Source organism: Lynx canadensis, chromosome B2 (genome assembly GCF_007474595.2).
Source record: "Lynx canadensis isolate LIC74 chromosome B2, mLynCan4.pri.v2, whole genome shotgun sequence".
In the NCBI taxonomy this organism is placed as follows: Eukaryota; Metazoa; Chordata; class Mammalia; order Carnivora; family Felidae; genus Lynx; species Lynx canadensis.
In genome coordinates, this window is record NC_044307.1 from 152037460 (window position 1) to 152064151 (window position 26692).

General features: G+C 48.8%; 1 protein-coding gene across 12 annotated transcripts; it reads left to right on the forward strand.

Moving 5' to 3' along the window:
- Positions 1-183: 183 nt before the first annotated feature.
- ERMARD (ER membrane associated RNA degradation) lies at positions 184-26692 on the forward strand. 12 transcript variants are annotated; one of them, XM_032593277.1, is made up of 19 exons: positions 184-471; positions 1469-1545; positions 3324-3488; positions 4001-5021; positions 5346-5447; positions 5980-6069; positions 8045-8142; positions 8576-8712; positions 10350-10464; positions 11207-11309; positions 14148-14177; positions 15900-15968; positions 17327-17500; positions 20604-20687; positions 22336-22409; positions 22997-23122; positions 23449-23667; positions 24811-24924; positions 26372-26692. In XM_032593277.1, the coding sequence occupies exons 4-19, from the start codon at positions 5016-5018 to the stop codon at positions 26553-26555; spliced, it is 1725 nt and encodes a 574-aa protein (XP_032449168.1). In that variant the 5' UTR covers positions 184-471; positions 1469-1545; positions 3324-3488; positions 4001-5015; the 3' UTR covers positions 26556-26692. The 12 variants fall into 12 exon arrangements, with proteins under 12 accessions (XP_032449168.1, XP_032449170.1, XP_032449167.1 ...); XM_032593279.1 differs by having other exon boundaries at positions 4001-4139; XM_032593276.1 differs by lacking the exons at positions 184-471; positions 1469-1545; positions 3324-3488; positions 4001-5021 and having other exon boundaries at positions 5111-5447.

Consider the following 26692-nt stretch of genomic DNA (forward strand, 5'->3'; position numbering starts at 1 on the left):
CGCCAGCCGGAAGTGCGGCCGGGAGGGAGGGGCGGGGGAGGGAAGGCATGCGTAGGGCGGCGACGGCCGACAGGAGCGGAAGAAGTGGAGGAGGAGCGGGGAGGGGGGAGGGGGCGGTGAAGGGGCAGCAAAAGAAGAGACGGCGGGATGAAAGGGGAAGAAGAGGTGAGAGGAGGAGCAGCGCAGGAGGTACAGCGTCGGGGTACCCATATGGCTGAGTGGGCCGTGGCGGGGCGCGCCCTCGGCCGGCGTCCCCGGGGCTCCGGCGGGTCTGCGCGCGCGCCGCCGCGGGAAGCAGGTCGGCCTTGCCCGCCCCTCGTCCGCGACCAGAAGAAGATGGGCACCCGACTCTGACCCCGAAGACGCACCCTTGCCCTCGTTCTTCTGAGCGCCGCCTCGACCCCCAGTTGTTCCAGGGGCGCAGTTCCCCGCACCTTGCAGGTCCCAGGCTGAAATTCGCGAGTAGATAGTGTAAGAAATAATGTAGTATTCTGCTCGCGCGCGGGGACTCACAGGCTCCGAGTCAGCAACAGCCACGTTTTTATGGATGCCTGGAGCCAGGGTCGTGCAGGCAGCACACGCCCATAACGTGTGTGTGTTCAGACTGGTCTCCATGCCCTAAAGGAGGTTTGTGTAGTGCACGAAGTAATATGGGAAGCGCTGTGAAGTAATTACCCTTGCAGTGGATACTTGAAATGGGAATTCCACGTTTTTAGGCCGTTTGGTGACATTAAATAAATCACAAAGGTCTCAATGGCTGTAGCACGGATTGTATGGGGTTGCCCCACAGGGTTTTGTTTTCTGCCCTCCTGCAGTGAAATATAAAACATCTATCATCACTTTTAGCGATAGCTACTTTTTGAGTACAATGTGCTAGACGCTTTTCAAGTATTATCTCTAATTACTGCAGCGCAGAAGATGATAATACCCTGCACCATTTACAGTTAGAACGGAGGCCCAGAATACTAACGTTTTCAAGGCAAGAGGGACAACGAGTAAGGAGGAATCCAAATTTAAGTCTTCCTAGCCCCTGAGCATAGGCCATTTGCGCTACCCCATACTTGCTCTGGACAAGACACTGATGTTTCCAAGAGTAATGGTATGGGTGCATGCACACGCACACATGCAGGGTTTCTGGCTTCTAATGGGAGGACAGGCTTGTTTGTAACTGTAATATACAGGAAAATATTTAATTGTCACAAGTGACAAAATATGGCAGTATATATATTTCTTGATTTGAAGTGGGATTTTTGTTTCTTAATTAACGTGAGGTCCTTAATTGTACAAGAGAGTATGTGCTTGAAAGTTAACATAAAAGCCAACTTCTATAATTGTGTCTTGGTAGGGGGTAGGATATTGTTATTCCCAAAAGCTGAAGGTTGTAGGAACTTGAAGATGAGCCCAGGTAGACTCCACGTAGGATGAGCCCTCGTTCAGTTAACTGTTTGTGTACGTTTGCGGTGCGCAGGGGCCATGCTGTGTCCTGGGGGTACCACTCGTAGAAGACCTGACCTTGGTGCTGTAGGATACGACAGTCTGGGGCAGGTACGTTGATCGGGTGACTACAGCCAGAAGAGAGATATTTCTTAAGACTTCTGTTGCCATCCAGGGCCTGCAGCGGTGGAGTAGATGGGCTCTTGTGCAAAAATATTTGTCTGCTACTTGTCACTCCAGAACTTTATAGCTCATTCCTTTAGATTTCAAATGCTTTTTAAAAATGCAAGGAGTCCTTTTTCATACGAAAGTAATTCTTTAGGGTTTTATTTCTGTATCATTTAGGTGACAAACCACAATAGTTTTTGAACTAAGAGTATTTAATAAAGAGTTACAAGGTATAAAATTGTTATAAAAAGAATAAAGAGAGATCTCAAAAGAGTCCTGGAGGTGGTAACCACGGGAAGCAGTCACTACCTGTTACACTCTGAGAACTAAGGGAAGTGTTGGAATTTTAAAACTTGGGAGCTGGGAGGAAGGTCCCACCCAGTGCAGCTTGGATCTCTAAGGAGGAGGGGGTGCCTCTCAGCTACTTGGAGGGTCTGGCAATTCTGGGAAGCGGACCTTTGACGAGCAGATCCTGGACAGGTGGTGGTGGTCTGCTGGGGGCACGGTGATGCAGCTGGGCCCGCAGGTGCCGGGAGAACCTCAGACCGGATCCAGCTGCTGGAGCAGGAGGTGCTGCCACTGCCTCAAAGAACAGAAAGGAACAGCTCAAAGGAACAGAAAGTGGACAGGAAGGCCCAGGCTGTGGGAGCAGGTCCCCTCTTGGTCCTGTCTTGCGGCGCCTGTCATCCCTCATTGACTGAGTAGAGTGTGGTGTGTAGGGTCATGGCATCATGGTTATTTGGTGCACGTTTCTTGGGCGATACCCGAATGCTAGGGCGTGTGGAAGATGGGTTGACGGTGGGGCTGAGAGTGGGAGTGAGGTGAAACTGGGGAGCAGGAGGGGCGAATGGGCGACACTGGATAGGGGCCGGCGTCCAGTCTAGGGAGTGCCAGGGCTTAATCCCTGATGTTAGGACAGACACCCTTAACTTGATGCATCAAATAAAGACCCAGGATAATTTTAGCGCAGAGTGTGATCCTTTGCAGGTTTACAGAATGATGTTAGTGTAATGTGGGGATAATGCTGAGGATTTGGTTTTATTTGATCCCTCATGGAAAACCAGTGTGGTTTGCTGCTTTTTACACCATATAAAGAGTCAGAGGCAAGCTTTTTACTTGTGATTTAGTTCATTATGCTTGATTTTCTGCCTTTCCATTCCCCATTGAAAAAAATTGCTCATTTTGATAGCTGAGATAGTATAGGAAGGCAGGTGCTGGAGCTTTGTAAACTCATGTCTTAATATTATTAATAATTTCAAACCTTCAACATTTATTGAAAACATGTATGTAAACTATCTTTAATAATATTTAAATCATATTTGGAGTGCTTGGGTGGCTCAGTTGGTTAAGTGTCCGGCTTCAGCTTTGGCTTCGGCTCAGGCTCAGGTCATGATGGCATGGTCTGTGACTTCGAACCACACGTCGGGCTCTGCGCTGACAGCTCTGAGCCTGGAGCCTGCTTCGGATTCTGTGTCTCCCTCTCTTTCTGCCCCTCCCCTGCTCACGTGCGTTGTGCTCGCTCGCGTTGCTCGCTCTCTCTCTGAAAGACTAAATAAACGTTAAAAAAATATTTAATCATGTTAATGATACAGCTCTCACCATAGCCAGAAAGTATGAACAGTAGCCATACCTGGATAGAGAATAGGATTTCCTCGTGACTTGAATATATAATTGATATTATTCCATTTTACTTGTTAAATAGTGTCTTCTTTGTATTTCAGATGCTATTAGAAGCCTATTGCCACTTGTCTTTCTCCCTCAGTCTATGATATGATCTGTAAATTTGGGTTTGAAGTCAGAGAAACTTGTGCTATCAATAGCATTGTAACTCAGAGGGGTGAAAGTATGCTGGAAGACAATCACAGACGGTGTGATAACAGAATCAGGTCTGTATATTCTCTGTGCCCCAGGCTTCTGTCCATACTGTTCTATTGAATGTGTCTTGCCGTAAAATTTCCCTAAACCCTACTGACAGTTATTTTTCTTTTATTATCAGATTAAGTGCTATATAACTTATTTCCAGCAACAACTGAGTATCTTATTGTAAGTTTAATTATAAACTGGTTGTTGATTTTGTGGAAACTTCATAATGAAAACGTTTTTTCTTTGATGATTTAGGCATTTTCTTTTTTAATTTTTTAAGGTTATTTATTTATTTTGAGAGAGAAAAGAGCAGGGGCAGAGAGAGGGGGGAGAGAGAATCCCAAGTAGGTTCCACGCCATGAGCGTTGAGCCCGGGTGAGGCTCGAACGCTGTATATTGTGAGATCGTGGCCGAGACTGAAATCAGGAGTCGGACACTTTAACCAACGGAGCCGCCCAGGCGCCCCGATGATTTAGGCATTTTCATCACAGAACGTGAAGCTGTGATCCTAACCCTTGTTTCCTTCTCCTTGAAGCCAGAGTCTGGATTACCCAGGAAGTGTGAGGCTGCTGGGCCCTGTGTGTGAGGCCGTCCACTCACATTTGTTATCCTCTGACCAAGGAGCAGTTTGAAATCTGTTATACACCGTGCTGCAGTGGACAGCTTTTCCAGAGGTTTGGCTTACAACAGTCTTTAGAATAGAAGACTTCACAGAGGTCTACTTAGAGGCCCTCCTTACCTGCTAACTTTAAAGGGGTCCCTCATCCTCTAGCCTCCACCTGTGAAAAAGGGAAAACTTGGCCTGAGGCTGAGAAGCACATCCTGTGAACAAAGGAAGTTTTTGGATGCATTATCCGTATTGGGGGCCGGGGAGGGTAGTTAGGCACATGGGTGCTGGTCCTGGGACCAGACGAGAATGGACTGCTCCAGAACAAAAGACCTTGTGGACGATAGTAAGGTGTTGTTGAGACAGTGGGGACAAGGAGATGGGGTGGGGATGCTTGGTTTTGTTGAGGCTGAATCAAAGGGGGGAGGGGTAGTTTGGGGGCCACGCAGTTTGGGTTGGTTTCTTGGTTGGTTCAAACCAGCCATTCCAGCTGGCACATTAAATGCCCACCACAGAGCAGTAGCTCTACAAAGTCTAGTTCTAAAATACTTAAGAGTTTTCTGATGTGGGAGTAGGTGGGTCACTGCTTCTTCTCCCCCTTTTCTTGGCTCTTAAGGGACAGGTTTTGTTTTTGTTTTTTTTTTTAAGAACTAATCAAAATAGGAAATAAGGTTAGGTCAAGATATTTGACTTTTTTATGACAGATTTATTGCTTTCGATAACATTGAAGAAAAAGCTTTTGAAAAACTTCTAACGTATTAACGTTTTTTTGATCTTTTTAGATTTTATTGTAGTTGAGTCTTGAACAGCAACGGGCGTAGGGGTGGTCACCCCCTGTCCAGTTGAAAATCTGCATGTGACTTTTGACTCCCTCAAACTTAACCACTAACAGCCTACTCTTGACCGGAAGCCTTACTGGTAGCATAAGCAGTCAAATTACCACATGTTTGTACGTTTTATGATTTATATACTGTATTCTTACAACAAAGTAAGTTAGAGAAAAGTTACTAAGAAAATCATGAAGAAAAAAACACACTTACAATACTGTACTCTATGGAAAAAAAAATCCACATCTAAGTGGACCTGTGGAGTTCAAACCCCGTGTTCAGGGTTCAACTGTATATTTATGTAGAAAATGTGTACCTATGCCAAAAAAGTCATAAAAATATACCAGGTGAAACCTTTAGAAGTTTGAATTTCATTAATACTATTGTTACTTTGAGTAATATTTCTTGTTGAGCACTAATTCTAATGTATGTCCTACTCTCAACAGTTATTTCCTGAAATACTTGATGCTTTGGAAAGCCTTCAATCTCCCGCTATTTCTCTTAGCTTAATGAAACTGACAGCATGTCTAGAACGGGCTTTGGGTGATGTAAGTGTGAGAACTCTTTCTTTGTTGGTTTAGTCAAGTATCTGAATGAACATAAAACTTTTACAGCTGTATTTAGATTTCTTGACTTTAATTACTGGTTTTCTATTAAATGTAATCATTTAACACAGATGTTTGTTTATTTATTTATTTTGAGAGTGAGAGAGAGAGAGAGAGAGAGAGAGAGTGAGTGAGCACGAACATGACTGGGGGAGGGGCAGACAGAGGGAGACACAGAATCCAAAGCAGGCTCTAGGCTCTAGGCTGTCAACACAGAGCCCCACGCGGGGCTCGAACTCACAAACCTTGAGACCGTGACCTGAGCTGAAGTTGGATGCCTAACCGACTGAGCCCCAGGCGCCCCATGACACAGATTTTTAATATTTTTCTTTTTGAATGATTATGGAATCAAACATTGATGTCTTCAGTGCTTTTCTCCCCTCATTTGCACAATCAGTGACTTTATGGGTGAGATTTTTCTTCACATTTTTTGTCTCATAATGGGACTGTAATACAATTCTTGTTTGATTTTTAGGTATTTTTACTGAATGGGAAGGAATGTCCTTTTCTTTTAAGAGATCTGCTTGCATCTAAGGAGCTTGCTCAGGTCTTTGGGCAGTCTGTGGTAAGTTTGTTCTTCTAAAACTGGGAGAGTAGGCACAACACAAAACAGTTCGTGTTAGCTAAGTTTTGTGCCTTAAAATTGATGTTGCATTAGGAAAAATTATGTCAATAATTAAATCATACGTTCCTTTCCCACCGCCCCTTTCAAAATTGCCACTTTTCTGGCCACTTTTCCATCTCTCTCTCAGCCTGAGTCTCAGTGCGGTAGAATAGCCTCTGGTTGATGAGCCATAGTTGCTGAGCTGGGCGGTATTGTCCTCGGGCTGACAACCTGCAGTGTGGTGCCTCTGGTGTCATGAGCCGTGGGGCCACCAGGTGGACAGCTTGAACTCTATCGCTTTCATTAATTTTATATTAAGAAATTACAGTAACTTATTCTAGAATACAATTTTAACCATTAAAGAGTGATACACTTTTATCCTAAAATCTCAGTATTTTTAATGTGTGGGAATTTATACCCTTTGCAACTGCTCAGACTTTAGGGTGAAAAAAATTAGGTGCCAACTGAAAAACATGCAGAGCTATTTACTTTTTCAAAATCTTCTGCAGGCCACGTGACCCAAGTTGTTTAAGACTGATGAGTAACCTTTAGGCAACTGATGAGGCAGGGTCAGGGTGAAGGGGAGAGCCAGGGTAGCGTCCCGCAGAAAGTGGAGCCCGCCAAGCCTGGAAGGTGTTTAAAATGATCCTGTAACATGTTACAAGCTCTAATACGTTATTTTGGGGGTAAGAAATCTGTTTTCAGTAAAGCTCTCCCACTTTACAGTGGTTCCTTGTCGCTGAAAGATCGTTTTCTTTAGTGGAGAATGTGAGGTAAAGAAAAGTACAAAATTCTTGTTGTTACACTGAGTTCTGAAACAGATCCCGTGGTCTGGGGCCGTGTCCTTGTCTGCCTGGGTGCCGGTGGCCTTTCCTGCCTGCAGCCACGCCCAGCGCCTTGCAGGTCCACCGGCTCGTTGGCTTGTGTGTTTCTGATGGCCCAGGTGGTGTGAACGATTCATTAAAGTTGGTATTAAAAACGAATGTAGTGAAGTGATATCATCGTGATTACCAATATTAGATACGAATATTAAAGGAGTAAGGACCGATGTGAGCAGGAGGTGTCTGGAGTTGCACGGAAGAGCCAGTTTGCGGGCGAGCCCCTCTTTATAACTCTCCGGCTCACCCTGCCTTTGAGAGAACGTGACGGTGGGTCTGTTTCCTCCTCCGCCAGGAGGCTCTCAGTCCTTTCCCGAGTCTTCTGGATGCCCACTCTTCTTTCTCGCGTGGCCCGCTTTTGAGTTGAGTGTCTGCATATCTGCCCTTTTTTCCTGACTCTGTTCCCAAGCACGGTGTTCCAAGCCCAGAGGCAGCCCACAGACGTGTGTGGCTCTTGCATTCTGATGAGCAGGAACCCCGTCAGGGGCATCTTGACCGTATGCGTGGAGGGACAGAGGCAGGTGAGGCTTCAGGTCAGACAGTGAGGTCGGGAGGCCTGGGGTGGGAGCCTCGGTGGTCTGGCCCCCTCACGGGGTCTGCTTCCTGGAGTTTACCACGCGAACACACGCTACTTTCTGTGAGGTTTCTGTTCACCGGGTGGTTTTATTTGGTCTAGGTAGGAGGCAGGCTTGATGTCCAGTAGGAGAGCTGCGGAGCCTGGGACAGATCCCATCCCCCTTTATAGTTCTGGGTTCCCCGAGGCCTTGGTTTCACCTCTCTATGCTGTACTTCTCATTTGCAGAGTGGGAATAATAGTCGTGCCTTCCCAGAGGTTGTTGGGAGTGTGAATGAGCAATAGATACGCACAAAATGTGTCTGATGTCTTACATGCCCAGTAAATGTTGTTTGCGTGTTACTACTGTTACTGCTACTCCTGTTTAGCCAAAGCCCTGGGTCTGTTCTCAAGAAGAAAGCAAACCTCTTCCCACTGTATGTTATATCGGTTTGTCCAGTAGTTATGCAACCATTCAGTAATCTGCTGTTCCTAACCTGGTCAGATGGACGTACTGAAAGTCTTCCTTGGATCTCCACGCGGGCTCAATCTGCGTAACATCCTGTGGCATGGGTTTGCGTCCCCTCACGAAGTCCCTCCGAAGTACGTTGCTGATGAAGTCATTTTCTCGCTCCTTTAGTGCACTAAGAGTTTGTTTGTCTTGAATTTCCCGTGAGTGTATTTTGGAAAAGATGAGAGTTTTGAAGCGGGAATTTGAAGATAAAACGGGGCGGAGGAACACCTGGGGTGGTGACGGGGTTGGGACTCCGCTGCCATCCACCCAAGGGCAGTTCTGAGGTGGGCCTGACGGAAGCGGTGGGGTGCTCGGCCTCCTGGAGGGTCCCGAGTCTGCCAGACATTGGCTCCCCCCCACCCCGCCTCCCGCCATTGCATTAGCTTAATCCCTGCTGCGAGGGGGACCTCCCTGCGATTTAATGATGGCTTGCTTTCTTAATTTTAAGCTTGTTCTTTGACAGTAGAGCTCTTTATGTGGATGGCGGTTCATTTTCTAACATGCTATGGTGTTGCACACTAGATACTGTTCGATGATGACGCTGTTGACAGCGGGCTTGGGTCAGCTGCTAAAGAGTTACTTGCAACAAACTAAATTCGCATTGGTGCACCGACCTTTCAGAGCTCTTCCAGACCTTGAGGATTTGGCCGTTTTCCCAGGCAAGTACTACGCTCCCCATTTGTCCTGGATGTGTCTTCGTACAGATACGTATAAAGTCATTAAGTAGCATGGGGACTTGAACCCTGTAGGCGGACTGTTATTCTCCAGAGGCGAGATGCCTTCAAAAGTTGCATGAAGAACCTCTTAAATTTGCTACGTAAAACCTTCCCTGGGTACCTGGGGACTCAGTCGGGATCCGACTCTTGATTTCAGCTCAGGTCATGAATCACAGTTAGCGACGGAGCCCTGCATTAGCTCCGTGCTGACGGTGGGGAACCTGCTTGGGATTCTCTCCCTTCTCTCTCTGCCCCTCCTCTGCTCGTTCTCTGTCTCTCTCAAAATAAGTAAATGAATAAATAAACACTAAAAAAAAAAAAAGAAATGTGCCAATGGAACCATGAAATGGATGTCTAATTCAAAAACAAACAAGAAACCTTCCCTCTTTCCATGGGTTGTGGTGGGGAGGCTGTGCGAGTCGTGGCTGCGTGAGTCAATTATGAGTTTATCCTCCGGGTGTGTTGATGCACAGGTGGCTCAGGACCGTTTTGAAACGTGCATTCCCTTCTCCTTTTAGCTCTTGTGCCTGTGTGCGCATGCTCATTATGCCAAAAAGGCCAACGGCATAGGTGGCCTCCTCCGTCTTCTTTTTTCGGTGGCAGAGCCGTTTACCAAATTAATGGGGGCGGGGGACACAAAACCTGGAAAGCGCAGTTAGACATGTGTTTGCTCCAAGCCCGTTCCTCCCCGCTTCCCGGGGCTGTAGGGCTGTGGCAGCGGGGTCTCTGACGCGCGTCGCGGGGCGCAGCCCAGATCTCTGCAGTCCCAGGTCCGGGGGTCCGGTCTGCGCCTTTGGTGCCGCGGACTGCTGGGTCCTCTGCTGACTGCCGATCGCGTATACTTCTTGAGACTTTAGTTGTGGAACAGTTTTGAGTTTAGAACAAAATGGATGGGGAGGTGCAGACACCCCCTCCCCCCCATCAGCATCCCACCAGAGGGCACATTTGTTCCCAAGGACGAGCCTCCGTGTCCTCGTCATGCATAGTCCACTCCTGTTCTTCTGTCTTCCGAAAACGTATTTCACTTTTCTCGGTCATGCGTGGTCACCTGGTCCACGCTGAACTCTTCTGCTCAAAAGTTGTCGTAGCCTAAAATGCCAAGGGGACCCTTGTCCCTGTGCCCTTGCCCCAGGGTGTCCGCGGCCACCCACAGCCCGGGCTCCAGTCTGCCGGTCTCACTCTTGGACGGCGTGTGCCGCTGCCCCAGGCCTGCTTCATCAGCCTGGACAGGTCGGTCATGGGCATCCCTCCGCGGTCTGGTTCTGTGTCTCTTCAGTTGATGAGTGTGACAGTACTTAAAAATACTTTTCTCTTAGGGCCTGGGTGGCTCAGTCGATCAAACGACTGGCTCTATCTTGGCTTAAGTCGGGATCTCACGGTCTTGGGATCGGGCCTCCTGTTGGGCTCTGTGCTGACAGTGTGGAGCCTGCTGGGGGTTCCCTCTCCCCCTCTCTCCCACTCCCCCTCTCCGCCTCTTTCCCTCTCTCCCTCCGTCTCTCCTTCTGCCCCTCCTGTGTGCATGTTCTCTTTCTGGGTCTCTCTAAATAAACATGTAAAAATACATGTTTGTTATTTTGCAGATATGACTTCTGAGGTACTTCCAGTGTTAGAAGAAGTGATGAAGAAATCCACTTTTATATTAAAAATCATGTTGCCGTACTGGGAAGAGGCGTTAATCAGGTTCAAGGCACACAGGTAACTAACTGGGGTGCGGACTCAGAGGTTCTTGATAGTCAGGAGGCTGGTCCCTCTTAAAACCCTTTACTGTCCATGTTTTCTGCTGCTGGAATGGAAGAGAGGTGGGGCTTCCTCCAGGAGGGTCGAGCACAAGATATCCTGTCACAGTGAGTGAAAAGGTAGCTGTAATTGGGTGTTAAACGCCTCGTGTTGTCCTTTTGGAACAGTCGACAAAGACGGTTCTTGTTCAGAGTCAACGGAGTTCTCACTCTGGGAGGGCCTCTTGTGGGTCCCCTGCTGGAGACAAGGGAGGGGAGAAGCCAGGCTGTTTCCTGAAAGCGGGGCAGAAGCGCTCCGGAGGCATGACCTCTGCTTCCCTCCGGTTCTGTCATTGTGTGTTCATTTGTACCCCGAGAACCCCCCCAAATCCTGGTACTTGTACCCCGAGAACCCCTGAAATCCTGGTACTTGAGTGTTTCTTACCAGTGATGGGAAGAATCAGGCCGACCCGTGATGACATGTCATTCTCCTGAAGCTTCTAAATGTGTTTCCTCTGATACACAAAAACAGCGGAAATGAGTTTAAAATCACCAGGCAAATGAGACTGCGTTTCGGTTTTAGTGCTCGCGTTAGCGTGTCCTCTGCCCTCCAGGCTTTGAGCACACGAGGGTGACCTCTGGAATAAAGCGGCGTCACTTGGGGTTGGCGCTCGTGTTTGCTTTTAAAGCTCCGGGATTTGCTTGGTTGCTTCCGTCTGCAGGTTTGCTGACTGTGCCGTGTTGTTACTGCCGCAGCTGGAGACGGGACTCAGGAGAGTGTTTGCCATCGTTAACAAGTGTCCACAGAGACTTCTGACGGCTGAGGTACCTGTGCTTCGGTGATCCATGGGGGTGGTTGCTGCTGTATTGCCCGTTTTCTGGACCCGCTGACGTTTTGAATCTCTTCTTTTTGTTCACCATGAAATGAATTTTTTAGCTAAGAATTCTCTTTGGAAGGCTTGAGTGCCATTTTTTGTGGCTTCCTGTTATAACGATTTTAGAGGACTTACGATTATCTGTGATAGTTTTTGACAGTAGTATTCCCAAGTATTTTAAACTCGGTGTCAGAGAAGTAGAAACCACTTATCTTGTCCCCATAGCCGTTATTGGTGTACCATTGTAACCCCATGAGGTGGTCCGTGGCCTACAGCGTGGCCGTTCAAGGACACCGCTTCCTCTGGGCGGTGGCTTGAAGAGGTTTCTGGGTGGCCACATGCCCCGTTGACCGTCAGAGGATGCGGAGGGTAGAGGAAAGGAGGGGCCTGTATTGGGGGCCAGCGGCAGGGGCCGCTGGACCTGGCCTCGTTCTTTCTTTGACCAGCTCAGCTTCCTCCATTTTGCCCCTTTCTAGAAACATCTGTCAAAATTCTGTTCTCAGCGTAGTGCTCCCGCATTTGCCCCCGGGAGATCTGACTGCCACGTCTTCAGCTGCCTTACCTCTGCGGGAAGAACGATTAGAGAATGGTTTGGACCTAACGAAAATGAAAGCCAGCATACACAGCATTGTGGATGTAGCCAGAGCAGTGCCAGGACGGAAGTTTCTAGCATGGGCCGCAGTGCCCCCCAAGGAAGCGCTCTCCCCTACTTCCCGGGTCAGGTGTACACGTGTTCGCCAAACGCTTTCGTAGGGGTTTTCCCCAGCGTCTCAAACTACCATACTTCTGAAAAGCTTGTTTTCTCTCCCACAGATTTGTTCTCTGGTATTCCCTGTTGTCCTCCTTCGCTTGGTCACTTCGCAGTGGCCTTCCGCACCGCCCCGGCCACTCAGTTCCCAGCCCTGCCCGTCTGTCCTGCCCCTGATTCCTCCTGGGTCCCTCCTTTCCAGTGCTGAGGCCTCGTCTGGCTCCCCTCCCAGTGCTCTTTATGACTCTGATCCTTCTCTCACCCTACCGCAAGTTGTTTTACACACTGATGAATATTCTTCTGTCTTTTATGGTCTCATCTGCATAAAACTTGTTAGCGGCACCCCGGTGCCTGCAGCGAGTGTCGTCCTCCCGTGTGGCGTGCTGGGGCCTCCGTGCGGCCCAGCGTTCCCGTGGCTTGTCTCCTGTCCCAGTTCCTCCGGCTTAATCGAGGCCTCTCCCCGGTTCCGGAACGTGTGTCTCTCCTAGGGCTGTGCCCACCGTCCCCTGCCTGACCACTTCAGGCCGCATCAGTGACCCCCAGAGCCTCATCCACGCAGACTCTCCAGCTTCGCTCCTCTGCGTCCTGTTTCTGGTTTATCTCGAGGCTGTTCTGCTTTGCCTTCTGTGCATTTGTGTACAGTTTCTGGGGCAGGTTCCTCAGGAGCGGAAGGTTCACATTTGTGCCCCTGGTGCCCACGCCCGGCGCCTTTCATGTTGGCTCTGCCCAGGGCAGTGCCGGGCACTGTTGTGGGGCATCTGTCTTCTGGAAGAAAGAGCTAGAACCCCCGTTTGTCGGAGCTCTCACTCGAGCACCGCTGGGCTTTCTTCATGGCAGCGTGCTCACCGCTATGCGGTTTAAACACGTCTGGCTGTTGTTATTTGACCACACAAATAAAAAGAAGACTGTTTCCACGGAGGAAGTAGTTGATCAAAGAATATCTTAAATTGTCGCCCAGGCTCTTGTTCAGAATAAACATAGCATCAGTTTGTTTATAAGGCAATGCACACGCGAAAATACTCTATAAAGCCATAAAGTGCTGTGCACACGCGGTTATTTACTGCATACTTACAGCGTAAGGTCTCTGAGAGTGGTGGCAGATAGGAAGAAAATGAGTGAGACTTTGTGTCTTCTAAAAAGCTTACGTGTTTAGGGGTGACAGGTAAGCCATTTGTACCAATTCTGTAAAACAAGGTAGAAGTTAATGTGTGCAGTTTATGGGGATAAGTGAGCAGTTCAGCTTTTATGAGGAAGAGGTGGGGGGGGGGTCTTGAGTAGGCAGTCGGATGTTTAGAAGAGCGCTCAGAGAAATTTTAGGGTCAGTGGTATAGGTTTGGGAGTGAAGGATACAGACTTTGTAATCTTCTATATCATAAACGTCAGAGGTAATTTCATAATGTTAGATTGGAAATACATTAATAAGCATTAAGAGATGAGACACCTTTCTTGAGAGCTGGTTCCCACAAGATACCGATTGCATCACAGCGTGTGTAAAATCTCCCTGAATTCCCCAGCAGCCTTTTGAGACAGGAGTTGCTCATGTCCCGATTTGCAGAGAAGCCCACGTGTGGAGGTGCCCTGGGCTTCCCTTCCGGGGAGGGTGGAAGCTGGGCTTATGTGTTGGGGCAGCGGCTCCGGAGCCTGTGCGTGTAAACAGTAGTGGTTACACCAGGAAGCACGCAAAACACGGCTGCTCGTTGGAGGGCACGTTGAGTTGTGCTCTCCTGCCCGCGAAGACGAGCCACCGGCCGAGATCGTGTGTGTGAGTCGTGCTTTGTGAGGCGACGGGAGGTTTCTGACCCAGAGTGCTGTGGGAGTGGTGTCTTCACGTGGCCCCGTACCTCTCAAGCTGTTACGTCGTACAGGACAGCCTTTCATGCTGTTACGTTGTATAGGACATTCTACCCAAAGCGTTGCTAGATAATTTTTGGAAGAAGTTTTCGTGTTTGTGGCCATATACTAGAATTTTTTTCCTGCTTTGAATAACGTCACTGTACTCACATTTTGCTTTAATTATTTCTTTTCTTTCCTTTTCTCAAGTCAACAGCTCTTTATACCACCTTCGATGAAGTAAGTAAACTTACAGGATATCTTGAAACAAACAAAACATTATTATCTGTTACACAGGAAAGTGTTGGTAGTCATACATGCCAAAAAAAAATGCCACATCACCCTTATCATAGAGTTAAGTATAGTCTTCCAGACTGATTTTGAGATCCAGTATCATTAACCTTGTTTCTCAAGTTATAGAAAGACACATATTGGAAAATGTCAAGAGATATTAATATTATATTCTGTAATTATTTGGAGGTTTTATTTATTTACTTATTTATTTATTCATTTATTGATTTACTTATTTATTTATTATGTTTATTTTTGAAAGAGAGAACGTGGGCAGGGGAGGGGCAGAGAGAGAGATAGAGAGGGAGACCCAGAATGCAAAGCAGGCTTCAGACTCAGAGCTGTTGTAAGCACAGAGCCCGACGCGGGGCTTGAATGCACAAACCACGAGATCATGACCTGAGCCAAGTCAGTCGCTCAACCGACTGAGCCACCCAGGTGCCCCTGGAGGTTACACTTTAGATTTAAGATTGACACTTGCTTATTTTGCAAATGAAATATAAGTGAACTACCTCTGTGTGTGTACAATATACACTTAGGCATTTATTCTGTGACTTGGATGTGTGATTCTGAATGTGAAAATCTGGAATAGTAAAAATTACCATTGAAAATACTTTTTATCACTTTATAGTGTAGAGGGTTTTGTGTGGGTAGCTAATGATTCTTATCTAGCTTGAAGTATGATTCAGAGTTAGCCTACAGGAGGAAACAAAGGGAGAGTGTGGAGAGATTTGAGTGTTCAGATTACTTCGCCTTTAAGAGAACTCTTAGATTCCTTAGTGAATGGGTGGGTGGGATTAAACTGTGTGCCAGTTTACCTGCAAACTTTATTCCATTAGGTAAATAATTTGCTGTGGTTTAAATATATGATGCATTTGATACTGTGAAGATTGAAATAGATAGTGTAGTCCTATCTGTATAGGATTAGGTCTGTAGGAGTGGATTGGGTGGCTGGGTTCCAAAGTCTGGTGAATTAAGAAGTGGCCTTTGAAGTAACTCTGGTGGATGCTTCTGTACACATCCACATGTATGCACACTTATGCATATGAATGCAACGTGAACACACACATAAATGTACATAAACACACACACACATAGAAGTATGCACATACACACAGACACATTTATAAACACAGGTACACACGTGCATATACGTATGTACATAGATCTGTATAAACATATACAGATCAATGCAAACACATGTGCTCATATATACACAAATACATAAACACACATGTAGACATACGCATATACATGTAAACACATATCAACACATGTACGTACAAAACACATACACACGTACCCATACATATAAATACACATAGATGTACACACATGTGTAAATACATGCATCACATATACATGTTATCACACATATGCATATAAATACACGTAAACACGCATGTACTCACACAGCTAAGATATATATACATTCATATCTATTCCTAAAGTCATTATATTGGTTAAGAAAAGCTTTCTTTAACGGGTGGCTGCCATGTTTTTAAGACTGTCCTTGTTACATTTAATTTGCTTTGTGCTTACGTAGCATGTCGTACCAAAGATACATCTCCTTGGATGCTGAAGGTACTGTGTGTGTGTATGTGTGTGTGTGTGTGTGTGTGTGTGTGTGTGTGTACTAATTAATCCATATATTTATTTTTGGTCTTTTAGATATTGGCAAAGCACTTGAGTGATGGTAAACTCAATCAACTTCCTCTTTTCCTTGGAGAGCCTGCAATGGTAAAATTCTAGGCCTTTTCTGATCCAACATTCTTATATTTATGGGTGTGATTAGCACTTCTCCAAAGTGAAGTTAATTTTGACCTGTGACGTGCTCCCCAAAGTGCTTCTGAGCCACTCCCGCGCTGTGTCAACTTGACACGTGTCACAGACACTTGCTAGGCTGTGACTGCAGCTCCGGGGCCTGGCTTCTGGCTGGTTATCTAAGACCCGCTTTCCAAAGTATATTTCGGTCTGTTGTGTGGTGTGGGCTGCTGGGGGAGCCAGGTTTGCCTTGTGAACAGCGGCAGAAGTCAGGTGTGACTAGTGAGTGTGCGAGTGTGCATGTTGGAAGAGGACAGAGAAGTATGTAGAGCCATTTCCTGTTACCAATTTTTTTTTTTTTTTTTTTACTTTATGAAGATACTATGGTAGCTACTTTGGACTGTAAGTAGAATTTTTTATTCCTTTTTTTAACTTAAAAAATGTTTGTTTATGTTTGAGAAAGAGAGAGTGCAAGCAAGGGAGAGGCAGAGAGAGTGGGAGACAGAGGACCCGCTCTGCTGCCAGCGCAGAGCCCAGCGTGGGGCTCGAACCCACGAACTGTTGAGATCCTGATCTGAGCTGAAGTCGGACGCTGAACCGACTGAGCCACTGGGCGCCCCTGTATTTGTTCCTTTAACTGAGAGTTTTGCAGCTGGATTCTAGTCCCTGTGGGACATTAGTGAGACTCTGTGGCTCTTGGGGCGTCATTTCTGCCGTCAGGACATTAGGATGATTGAGCTAGTTTATCCGCCATTTGTTTCCATCCTCAATCTTTGTGACTCTTCCGTCCACCGGCAGTTTTTTGTCTTTCTGTGTCCCCAGCCCCCGCCGGTGCTATTGAGAAAGAAGCTGCTGTCTTAATCAGGCTTCATGGAGGAGGAGGCCATGATGGGAGAGAGGGCGCTGGGAGGGAGCGGCCCCAGGCGGGGTGAAGTGGGGGCTGTATTCACGGGGGGACAGCGGTGCTTGCTCTGTGGAAGGCAAATTCGCTTCCAGGTGTGGACGCCTCAGCCCCTTGGCTCAGGGCCGACAGGAGTGAGACGCGGTGGGGGGGGGGGGGGGGGGGTGCCCTGCGGCGCTGGAGCTGGCCTCTTGTCGCTGTGGCCAGGCAGCCGGGCCGCGGGCAGAGTTAGAGGCCCGGGGGCCCCCAGCCGGAGGCCCGCACGTACCTGGGCGCCACTAGCGAGGCCTCCGGCCTGGAAGCTCGGTTTTCTCGTCTCTGCAAGCCAGCGCTGCTGTTCCGTGACCGTCAGGACGGTCCGTCCGGGGCCTCGGCGCTTTCCTTCCCTTGGTTGAGAAGGCCGACAAGGTCTCTTCTGTTCATTTTCCCGAAGGAGTTTCTTTGGGATTTCCTGAACCATCAGGAGGGTCCTCGTGTAAGAGACCATCTGAGCCACGGGGAGATCAACTTCCCCGAATTTCCAAAGGAAGCGGCGAACCAGTTGCTTGCATTTTCCACCGTGCTTTTACTCCGATTCGTCGACGAAGGCCTGTTGTCCGTGCTTAAGGTAACGTACAGGGAGAAAACCGGGAGATTCGCGGTTACTCGGCTGTGAAAGAGTAGTTTGTCCTCACATGTCATTCGGCCTTAATCATCTTTTGTGGAAACGCATCTGAGTTACAGTATGCCTCCAGCAGAACCGACACTTGTGACCTGATTACAGTTGCGCACGCGTTTGCCGCAACAAGTAGGTGAGCATCATGTAACCTAAAGTAATTTAACCTAGTTCTTAAAAACGTATTTTCAACAGATAAATGTGGAGTGTGTATGTACAATGGAAAATTACTCAGCCATCAAAAAGAATGAAGTCTAGCCATTTGCAACTACGTGGATGGAACTGGAGGGTATTATGCTAAGCGAAATTAGTCAGAGAAAGACAAATATCATACGACTTCACTCATGAGGGCTTTAAGACACAGAACAGACGAACACGAGGAAAGGGAAACAAAAATAATATAAAAACAGGAAGGGGGACAAAACAGAAGAGACTCTTAAATATAGGGAACAAACTGAGGATTGCTGGGAGTGGGTGGGGGGGATGGGCTAGATGGGGGATGGGCATTAAGGAGGGCACTTGGGATGAGCACGGGGTGTTACACATAGGGGATGAATCACTGGGATTTACTCCCGAAATCATTATTGCACTGTATGCTAACTAACTTGGATGCACGTTAAAAAAAAATGTATCCTTCACAGATGCTACAAACCAGACAAGTGTAAATGGGATTAACTAAATCAGAAAATTTTACAAACGACTCAGATCGATGGGGCAGAATATTTGCGTCTATCAATAAACTATAATTCTTATTTTAAAGCAATTTGGGTTATTCTTTTTTTAATCCTTTTTCAAATCATACATGTAACAGTTACCGTAAAAATTGTCTGAAAAGTTCCACCAAGATGGAAAGACTGACGTGAGAAGGCACTGAGGCAGGCCTTCTCCTGAAGGGACCACTGTTAGCACGTGCTGTCTGTGTCTTTCCACGAGCACAGCAGCGTGGCTCGCTGTGCAGACACGTTCTGTTCCGTAGCTAGCATTTTCACGAACAGTGTGTTACCTTATTTTTATCTGCGACTTGACATTCCATTTGTATCAGTATGCCCTTATTTACGTAAGTCATCCTTCACTGACGGCTGAATTCTAATTTTCCCTCGTGGGGAACGCTCCTAATTATAATGTCTGAAGGACACTGTTCATTTGGACACTTGTGTAAGTGACTTTATGAAAGTGAAGTTCTGAAGCAGAAGGTACCGGTGAGACTTTGTTTTTATCTTCTTGTATTTTGGGGGTGACTTGGCTATCTTTTCTTGTGGCTGTTGGAAGTGTGTAGTTCTTTTGTGAACTGTTAATGTTTTTTTCCATTTTGTGCTTCTCCCCACTGGTTTATTAGCCGTGTGCGCCTTCTCCAGTGTGCCTGTTGCTGCCTACTTCAGTTTTGAGATTTTTTTCATTTTGGCTTATGCCTTTGGAATTATTCTTAAAAAATCCTTTGCTTTCCAAAATTATAAACATATTTACACATTTCCCTAGTAACTTTACAGCCACCCCCCCCCCCCATGTAGGTCTTTTGATCCAGCTGGAACTTACTTCATCTGGGAGTGAGAGAATCTAGATTTACTTGTTTTTGTTTTTTGTTTTCTTGGCCCTTTTTCTTTGACAAGTCACTTCCAAGGTGGCCCAGCAGCATTTAGGAGACAGCATCTCTGTGCTGTGTGCAGTGGCCTTGGTCTTGGGTGCTCGGGGTGTATCTGTACTGACCTTCGTGATGGAGCTGAGCATCTGTAGGGTTACTTCCCATCTGTCTTACCTTGTAGAGTTTCCCTGCCTCCTCTCTAGTTAGTATTGCAGCCAAACTTGTGTAATTGCACAATAAACACAAAGCCTAAGACTAACCAGGCAACAAACAGGAATGAGATGATGGGTTAACGTAGGGATATTTGATGTTGTTTTATAATAGTGAACATTATTCCCCAACGCGGTGTCTCCACGTCCTCAGCCTCCCCTCCCCGAGCCTCCCCCGAGTGGCAGTGCCGTCCCAAGGCCAGAGTCCTCTCTTTGCGTGACCGCACGCCGTGTTCCGTCCTCCACCCTAGCGTATGTCCCGACGCGTTTCTCCCTGCACCGTGTGCACCTGCTGGGCCGAGCTGCTCCCCCGCCCCCCCGCCTACCCTCCACCTGCCCTCCCTACGATGGCCCCTCTGTTCTCTTGTCTGCACGGCTGCCAGAGCGACCCTCCACACGCCCCCTCCTCATGTCCACCGCCCTCCCGCTGCCGCGTCCCTTCTGAGGAGAAGCCGTGTGCTCTGGCGACTGCCGGGCCCCAGGGCCTCTGTGGCTCATCACTGATCTTTCCACGTGGGAATCGTGGCTGTCCGTGGGTCTTGTGCACGTGGCCCAGAACTCCATCAGCTGCGTGTCGGACTTGGGTCTTCGAGCGAATGACAGGGTCAGCGTATTTCTTCACGTAACTTACGTCTGGCTACTTGGCGACTTGCTTTGTGCCGTTGAGAATTCTGGGTAGTTAGAGCGTCTGTGCGGGGAAGCTGTTCGTTGATTATTGGTGTGTTAAATTAGTCAGCAGGCGACTCACTGACTTTTTTGTTTCTGATGGTTTTTAGCCAGCCAGCTTGGAGTTTCGGGTTACACGGTCACGTCAGCTGTAAATAATGTCATTTTACTATTTTCTTCAATGTTTATGTGTTTAGTAATTAAGTATTCATAGTGATATAACTTTTGGTTGTACTGATTTTTAATGTCTATAGATTCCCATTCTGGTTTCTTACGAGAAGTTCTTACGTTCCCAGTTGTTTGTTTGGAATCGTTTTCTTCTTTCTCACTTATTTCTAGCGTCCTTGATCATGAACAAAGAGCACACGTGGCCTTTGTTATTTATCATTGTTAATTGGCTTCATTTAAAAAAATCGTGTTGGTTATGGTTTGCTGCCTCGAACCTGTTTTAATGAAGAGCCTTGCTCTGTTACAGCTGAGTGGAATTCTGTGAAGGAAGGTAATGGGAAATTGGGACTCCCGTGTGATTAGCATTCGGTAGAAGAAAAGTACAGGCCTGACCAGACGTCATCCTAACCGCGGTCTGTTTTCTCTGAACCAGGAAAAGGCGGCGACAAGGTCACTGGTCGGTGTCGCCGAAAACTACCGTGCTCACGTCCACCCGGTGTCTCAGCTGAGAAAACAGGTGAGTCGCGCGTAGGCCTCCGGGAGGGGCGCACGCGCGGGCCCCTGCAGCGGAGCCTTTGTGGGCCCCAGGTGGCTCCATCCTCTGAACCTCCTGTTCCGCTTCCGGCAGTTTAAGTCATTGGAGCGTTTGTTTCTTCAGGTGTTTTTAGTACCTGATGCGTGGTGGTTGGATCATCGTGGGGCCCTGGTGGGCTCTTGTCATTATTATTGCCATTGACTCAGGACCACTGACGCCTTTTGTCCGTCGGTGGCAAAGAATGGCCGTGTTCCTTTAACCACATAAGACCAGCTTTTGTCCGCTCCTAAATTAAAGCAAGCAAAGCACAAACCTGGGAGCGGTTCCGCCAGGAAGTTCCAGTGTGGAAACCGGCTTCGGCACTTTACCTCAGGCACATGTAGGGGGATAGGAGTGTGGCACGAGGGGCAAGAACGGGGTCGCCTCCGAGAACATCATGATCGTGACAGTCGCTAACTTAGAAATTCATCGGTGAGATTGGCCTCTCAACGGAAGCTATAAAATCCGCACGTAAGGGGTTTAGAGAGAGATTTGCCGTGGCAGCTGGAGGGAACTCTGTCCACCGATTTATGACGTCCCAAGAAAAATAGTGTCACTTCCGAGGGGTTGTCGGCAGTCGGCGCGAGGGGTGTTCTACCATGCTGGGGCCATGTGAGAGAATTCAGCCCGAATAGCTGGGCCCGGTGGGTTCTAGTTTGGCAGCGAGACATGGGGCTGACATAGCCGCACCGCCCACTTAGCCTGCCCGTCGTGGTTCTGAGCTCCCCAACAAGAGTCGCTGGCAGGGAGGCCACCGGAAGCTGCCCGCAGGACTCCACACGCAGACACAGGAGGGAGGGAGGTCCCGGAAGGAGGAGAGGCCTCAGGAAGGCAGGCTTTGTCCGTGGACCTCCGCGGCTGAATCTCCAGCCCCACGAGGCCCCCTTGCTCCTTGGCTGCTGCTTCCGTGGCCCCTCCGTGCCCCGCAGTGGGCGTTTCAGACGATCACCCTTGCCTGCAGCCTCTTATTCCTGCTGTCCGTTGTTTATCCGTTTTTCATTAGGCAGTCTTGCATCCTGTCCCTTGTAGGGTCATTGCTTGCTTATTATTGCCGCATAAATCACCCACATTCAGTGGCGTCAACAGCAGTGTTTAACGTGCTCCCACTTTCATGCATCAGAAGTCTGGGCTCCGCTGGCTCGGTGTTCCGCGTGAGGGGATGAGAGGGTGGTGCAGGGCTTCCCCGGGAGAGGCCCAGCCCTCTGTGACCTGTCGTCCAGAGTCACACAGCCTAACTTCTGCTGTGTTGTCTGGGTGAAGGCCACTCACTGCAGCGAGTCCTGACTCGGCGATGGAGGAGAATTGTCGGCCTCGGCTCTCAAACGAGAGGCGCCAAAAGAGTTGGGGATAAGTTTTACAGCTAGTCCAGGCGCTGACTACCTTCCGACCCCTGTTGCCTTCGCCGGCCTTCCCTCATCTGATTCTATTGAATAGCCAAGCCCTGCCATCTAGTTTTAAAATGTAAGATCTGTGACAATTTCACCAACGTGCGTCTTCGGGAACGCTGTTGGTTGCTACGTAGCAGTTTGCAAACGTGTTTTCCAGGCCGTTCTAGAAAAGCTTTAAGGGCACTAGCGTACTTTCCTTGCAGGTGCTGAGCTGTGAGAAGAGCCTCGGGGCTTGGCCCCTCCTGTCTTTGCCCGCAGAAGCTGAGGAGGCTGCCAGGTGAGTTCCATCCTGGGGCCCCGGCGAACGCCAGCCTCGAGAGGTGTGCTGGCCGAGTGCGGGGCGGGGGTGGGGAGGTGGGGAGGTGGGGTGTGTGTGCTCGGGGGATCACTGAGTGCGGGGGTGGGTGGAGGGGACGATGACCAAGTGCGGGGGGGGGGTGACATGGGGGGAGGGGGAACGACCGAGTGCGGGGCGGGTCAGAGTGAGCCTCGGTCTCTGCACGGGGTGGGGGGAGGGGGCCGGGCCGGGCGGTGAGGGAGGAGGGTGGTGTCCACTAGCGAGACTTGCTGGTGAGAAGCAGGGTCTGAAGCTGAGGAGAGAGCGGGGGGTGGAGAGGTCGCTTGGAGTCAGGATGTAGCAGGTCCCAGGTTCTCCTGGAGGACGCACGGGTGACCTGTCCCTTTTGTGAGCAGTCGTACTGTGCTCGTACCACTGCCTCGACAGAGCCTGTTTTCTTTGATGTCTGGGGAAACTAAGTTGCAGATGAAGTGCTTTGCTCAGTGAACCACTGAAATAATCATCGCGCACGGGCACCGATTGGCATTTAATCGTCGTCCTGTATCTTTAAATATTCTGTCTTTCAGATTAGAAGGTCATTCTGAGACCGATGCCTGCAACTCTTTACTTACAGAAATCATGTCTGAGCTGTGTCACCACCTGCCTGAGGATCACCGTGTCACTAGGGGCTTGGACAGCCTTCCTGCTGAGAAGTAAGCGTCTGGCACTTGTTGAATCGTGGTCACAGACTGCGCCGTTGTGTGTGTCTCCAACTGGGCGAGCTTGTGGCGGCATCAGATCCCACGGTGGTTGTGCCGCCAGGGGAGCGGGGAGATGAGCCTCGACGGGCTTGTGCGCGTGCGCTGTGCCTGACGAGCCGGCCCTGTGCCCGTCCCCCCCAGTCCAGCTTGTGTGTCGCCTGCCGTGTGTCATGTTGGCCTAGGCACAGTGCACGACTGGCCACGCTCTCCGGAAGCTGACCTTCCAGGGAGCCCGGGCGGCGCACGTGCCCCATGAGAACTCGCGCTCTAATCCCCAGGTGGCCCCAGGTGATCCGTGAACTCTGCGGCACCCCCGTGCCAACTCTGTTCTGTCCCAGAACCGTTCTGGAAGTGCTCACTGTCCTCCGAAACATCACCGCACACTGTGCCCGCGTGTCCAGCCAGGTCGCTGCCTCTGCGGAGCTCAGACAGCGGCAGTGGGTGGAACGGAGGCTGCGCTCCCGGCAGAGACAGACGTATCTGCACATGCTGAGTAGGTGTGTGGCTCGCCGTCCCGGGTCCCTGTTGGGCAGGAGTTCTCTCGGGATGCGGTTCTGATGCTTTTTCAGAAAGTTCCGGCACATGTGATTTATTTTTTTCTTCTTTAATTTTTTTTTTTTTTTCAACGTTTATTTATTTTTGGGACAGAGAGAGACAGAGCATGAACGGGGGAGGGGCAGAGAGAGAGGAAGACACAGAATCGGAAACAGGCTCCAGGCTCTGAGCCATCAGCCCAGAGCCTGACGCGGGGCTCGAACTCACGGACCGCGAGATCGTGACCTGGCTGAAGTCGGACGCTTAACCGACTGCGCCACCCAGGCGCCCCCCGGCACATGTGATTTTAAACACTATTGCAATTTGGACATATGAGAATATGGGTGTTACCAACCCGAAAGAATATTCGGATTTTAAATATTAACAGCAGGTCAACCTGGGTGCGTCTGCCTTCTGGTGTCTTCACCTGTGTGTATTTCAGGACGTGTTCCATCCTTAGGAAACTACAATTTTGGACAGATTACTAGAGCTTTGGGTTGAGTGGCATCTGTGTCTCGAACACTTTTAACAGGTGTTCCCTGGCTGCTTCTGAAAGGTAACACGCAGTTACACTCTTAGCAGCAGTCCGTAAGGTGGCTGTTATGTGCACATCCTTCCCCAAATGGTGTATTTGAGAAAATGCTCTTCCAGTCTCACGGGCGAGATAGTATCTTACTTTGATTGTAGTATCTTTGAGTCCTGGAGACGTTGCACACGTCTTCACGTTACAGCCACAGGCGTATTTATTCTTGTGAGAGTCCTTTGCCAAACACTAGACTAGAAGTAAGATGCTGGCCGGTGGCACAGAGACCCGGGGCCGGTGGAAGCACGGGGTGTGGAGCCTGCCAGCAAGTCCTGCTCCTGGGCAGCTGGGCACCAGCCTCCTGAGAGGCTGCTCCTGAGGGGGGGCGGGGCGGGCAGGTGGCGGCAGCAAAGGGGTGGGGGGGGGGGGCACACGGGGAAACCGCCACAGAGGCAGCCTCCTCTTGAGAAGTTTGCATTTCGGTTCCCTTGAAAACAAAAAAGTATTGAAAAAGGGTTTGCATTCATGAAAGTGAAAAATACTTTCGTTTGTCAAATTTCAACTGTTTGTTGTCTGTTTTTAGTATTAAGCTTCTGTCTCCTGTGCTTTACCTGATTTTACTGCTGATTGCGCTGGAATTGGTCAACATTCATGTGGTTCATGGAAAAAATACTTGCGAATATCAACAGTATCTAAAGTAAGTATGTCCTGCCTATGAGAAATGAAACTATGTCTTGGTAATTCTCAGCAATTTTCACTTCTATTGGTTATTTTCCTTGATACATTTTTTTTGAAACCCCCCAGTCTTGGTTGGCTCTTCGCCATTTTTCTCTGTGGACTTTGGGGCAAGTTTGTGAACCTTTCAAACTAACACCGTGTAGGCTCACTTCAGAAAATTTATGTGACGAACTTGTGAGTGCTTTCAGAATTCCTCACTCTGTGTAGCGACACCACCCAGGGACGGGTATTGCTGCTAGTTTGGAGGTAACACGTACCTCGTGTTTACGACGGATATGAGGGGTGCCTGGGTGGCTCGGTTGAGCGTGCGACTGCAGCCCAAGTCATGATCTCACGGTTCGTGAGTTCGAGCCCCACGTCGGGCGCTCTGCTGTCAGCGTGGAGCCTGCTTCGGATCTTCTGTTCTCCTCTCTGTCTGCCTCTCCTCTGCTTGTTCTGCCTCTCTGTCTCTTTCAGAATAAATAACTAAACTTAAAAAATAAAAAAAAAAAATGATCACGAAAACATGACCAACGTTTTCTTAAAGAATCATGGAACCCAAGTGGGAACAAGGGCAGCGAACTTGCAGAATGTTAATGACTGGTGGCTTTAGCACTGCTGATGCTCTGGGCTGGGGGGTCCTCTGCGGTGGCTGTGTGGATACGCAGGGCGGGAGCGGCGCCCCGGGATAGCCATAAGTGGTGTAGACATCCCCAGATACAGTGTCCTCCCCAACTGAGCACCACTCTCTAGACGAAGCATCTGTGGATTTTTATTGCATTATTCATTTAACTTCCAAGTTTGAAAATACTTGGAGTTAGACTCTGGAGAACATCTTAGACTACTTGGCAGACTGGAGGGAACTTGGAAAATACAAGCGTGACTGATTCCTCTCAGTCGGGAGGAGGGATGTGGACAGTTTGGTGAACGCATGTCAGCAGTGCTGCCACAGCGGAAGGTGTCCCACGAGGCGGTGCAGCTACAGGGCTCGTCGCGAGGGCAGGCGCCGGGTGCACAGGAGCCCAGGACTGAGAGCAGCCCGCACGCGGGGCCCCGGGGCTCGCCTGTTCCCCGTTACGTGCGTGTGTGTTTATCACGTGGCATTTAATCCATGTGGACTCTAACACCCTTTCTGGAACTCAGTTCTGTCTCCTAAAACCATTTCACCGGAGCTGAGAGTAAGTTTGAAAAGGCCCCCGGGTGTGTAAAACTCGCGGGAGTCCAGCCCCCTGTCCAATCGGGAGGCGTCTCGGCATCTCCCTCCGACTCCTGTGCTCCCGTTTCTGTTCTGCATGTACTTCCCTCTCTCGAATTTGCAGACAGAAATTAAGTCCAATAGTTTGGATCCCAAAAGGAAGAGAGTGCATTTAAATCACTGGGGCATTCTATGATAGAATAAAGGAGTTCATTTCTTTTTATTAAAACAGGTTCTTAAAGTCGATCTTGCAGTACACGGAGAACCTGGTGGTTTACACCAGCCAAGAGAGGAACAAGTGGAATGAAGCGATCGTTCTTACGCGTACAGCTCTGTTGAAAATTTGGACTTTCAGTGAGAAGAAACAGATGTTAATACATTTAGCCAGGAAATCCACAAGTAAAGGGGTTCCGTGAAAGCACTTACTGTCAAGATGCTTTGGGCGACATCCAGAAACCCGGTCCACACAGGCTTTATTTACCTGCATGGAAATTGAAAATCCAAAGGTAGGGTGGTTTCCAGGGTCTGTTTGATCAGGGATCCAATTCCGTTT

Bases quoted from the DNA above. Each gene is read 5' to 3' on its own strand.
- ERMARD (XM_032593276.1), top strand. From the start codon at position 5,328: ATGTCCTACTCTCAACAGTTATTTCCTGAAATACTTGATGCTTTGGAA. The intron at 17,501-20,603 runs GTAACGTACAGG...TCTCTGAACCAG, and splicing joins GCCTGTTGTCCGTGCTTAAG to GAAAAGGCGGCGACAAGGTC. The intron at 24,925-26,371 runs GTAAGTATGTCC...TTATTAAAACAG, and splicing joins GAATATCAACAGTATCTAAA to GTTCTTAAAGTCGATCTTGC.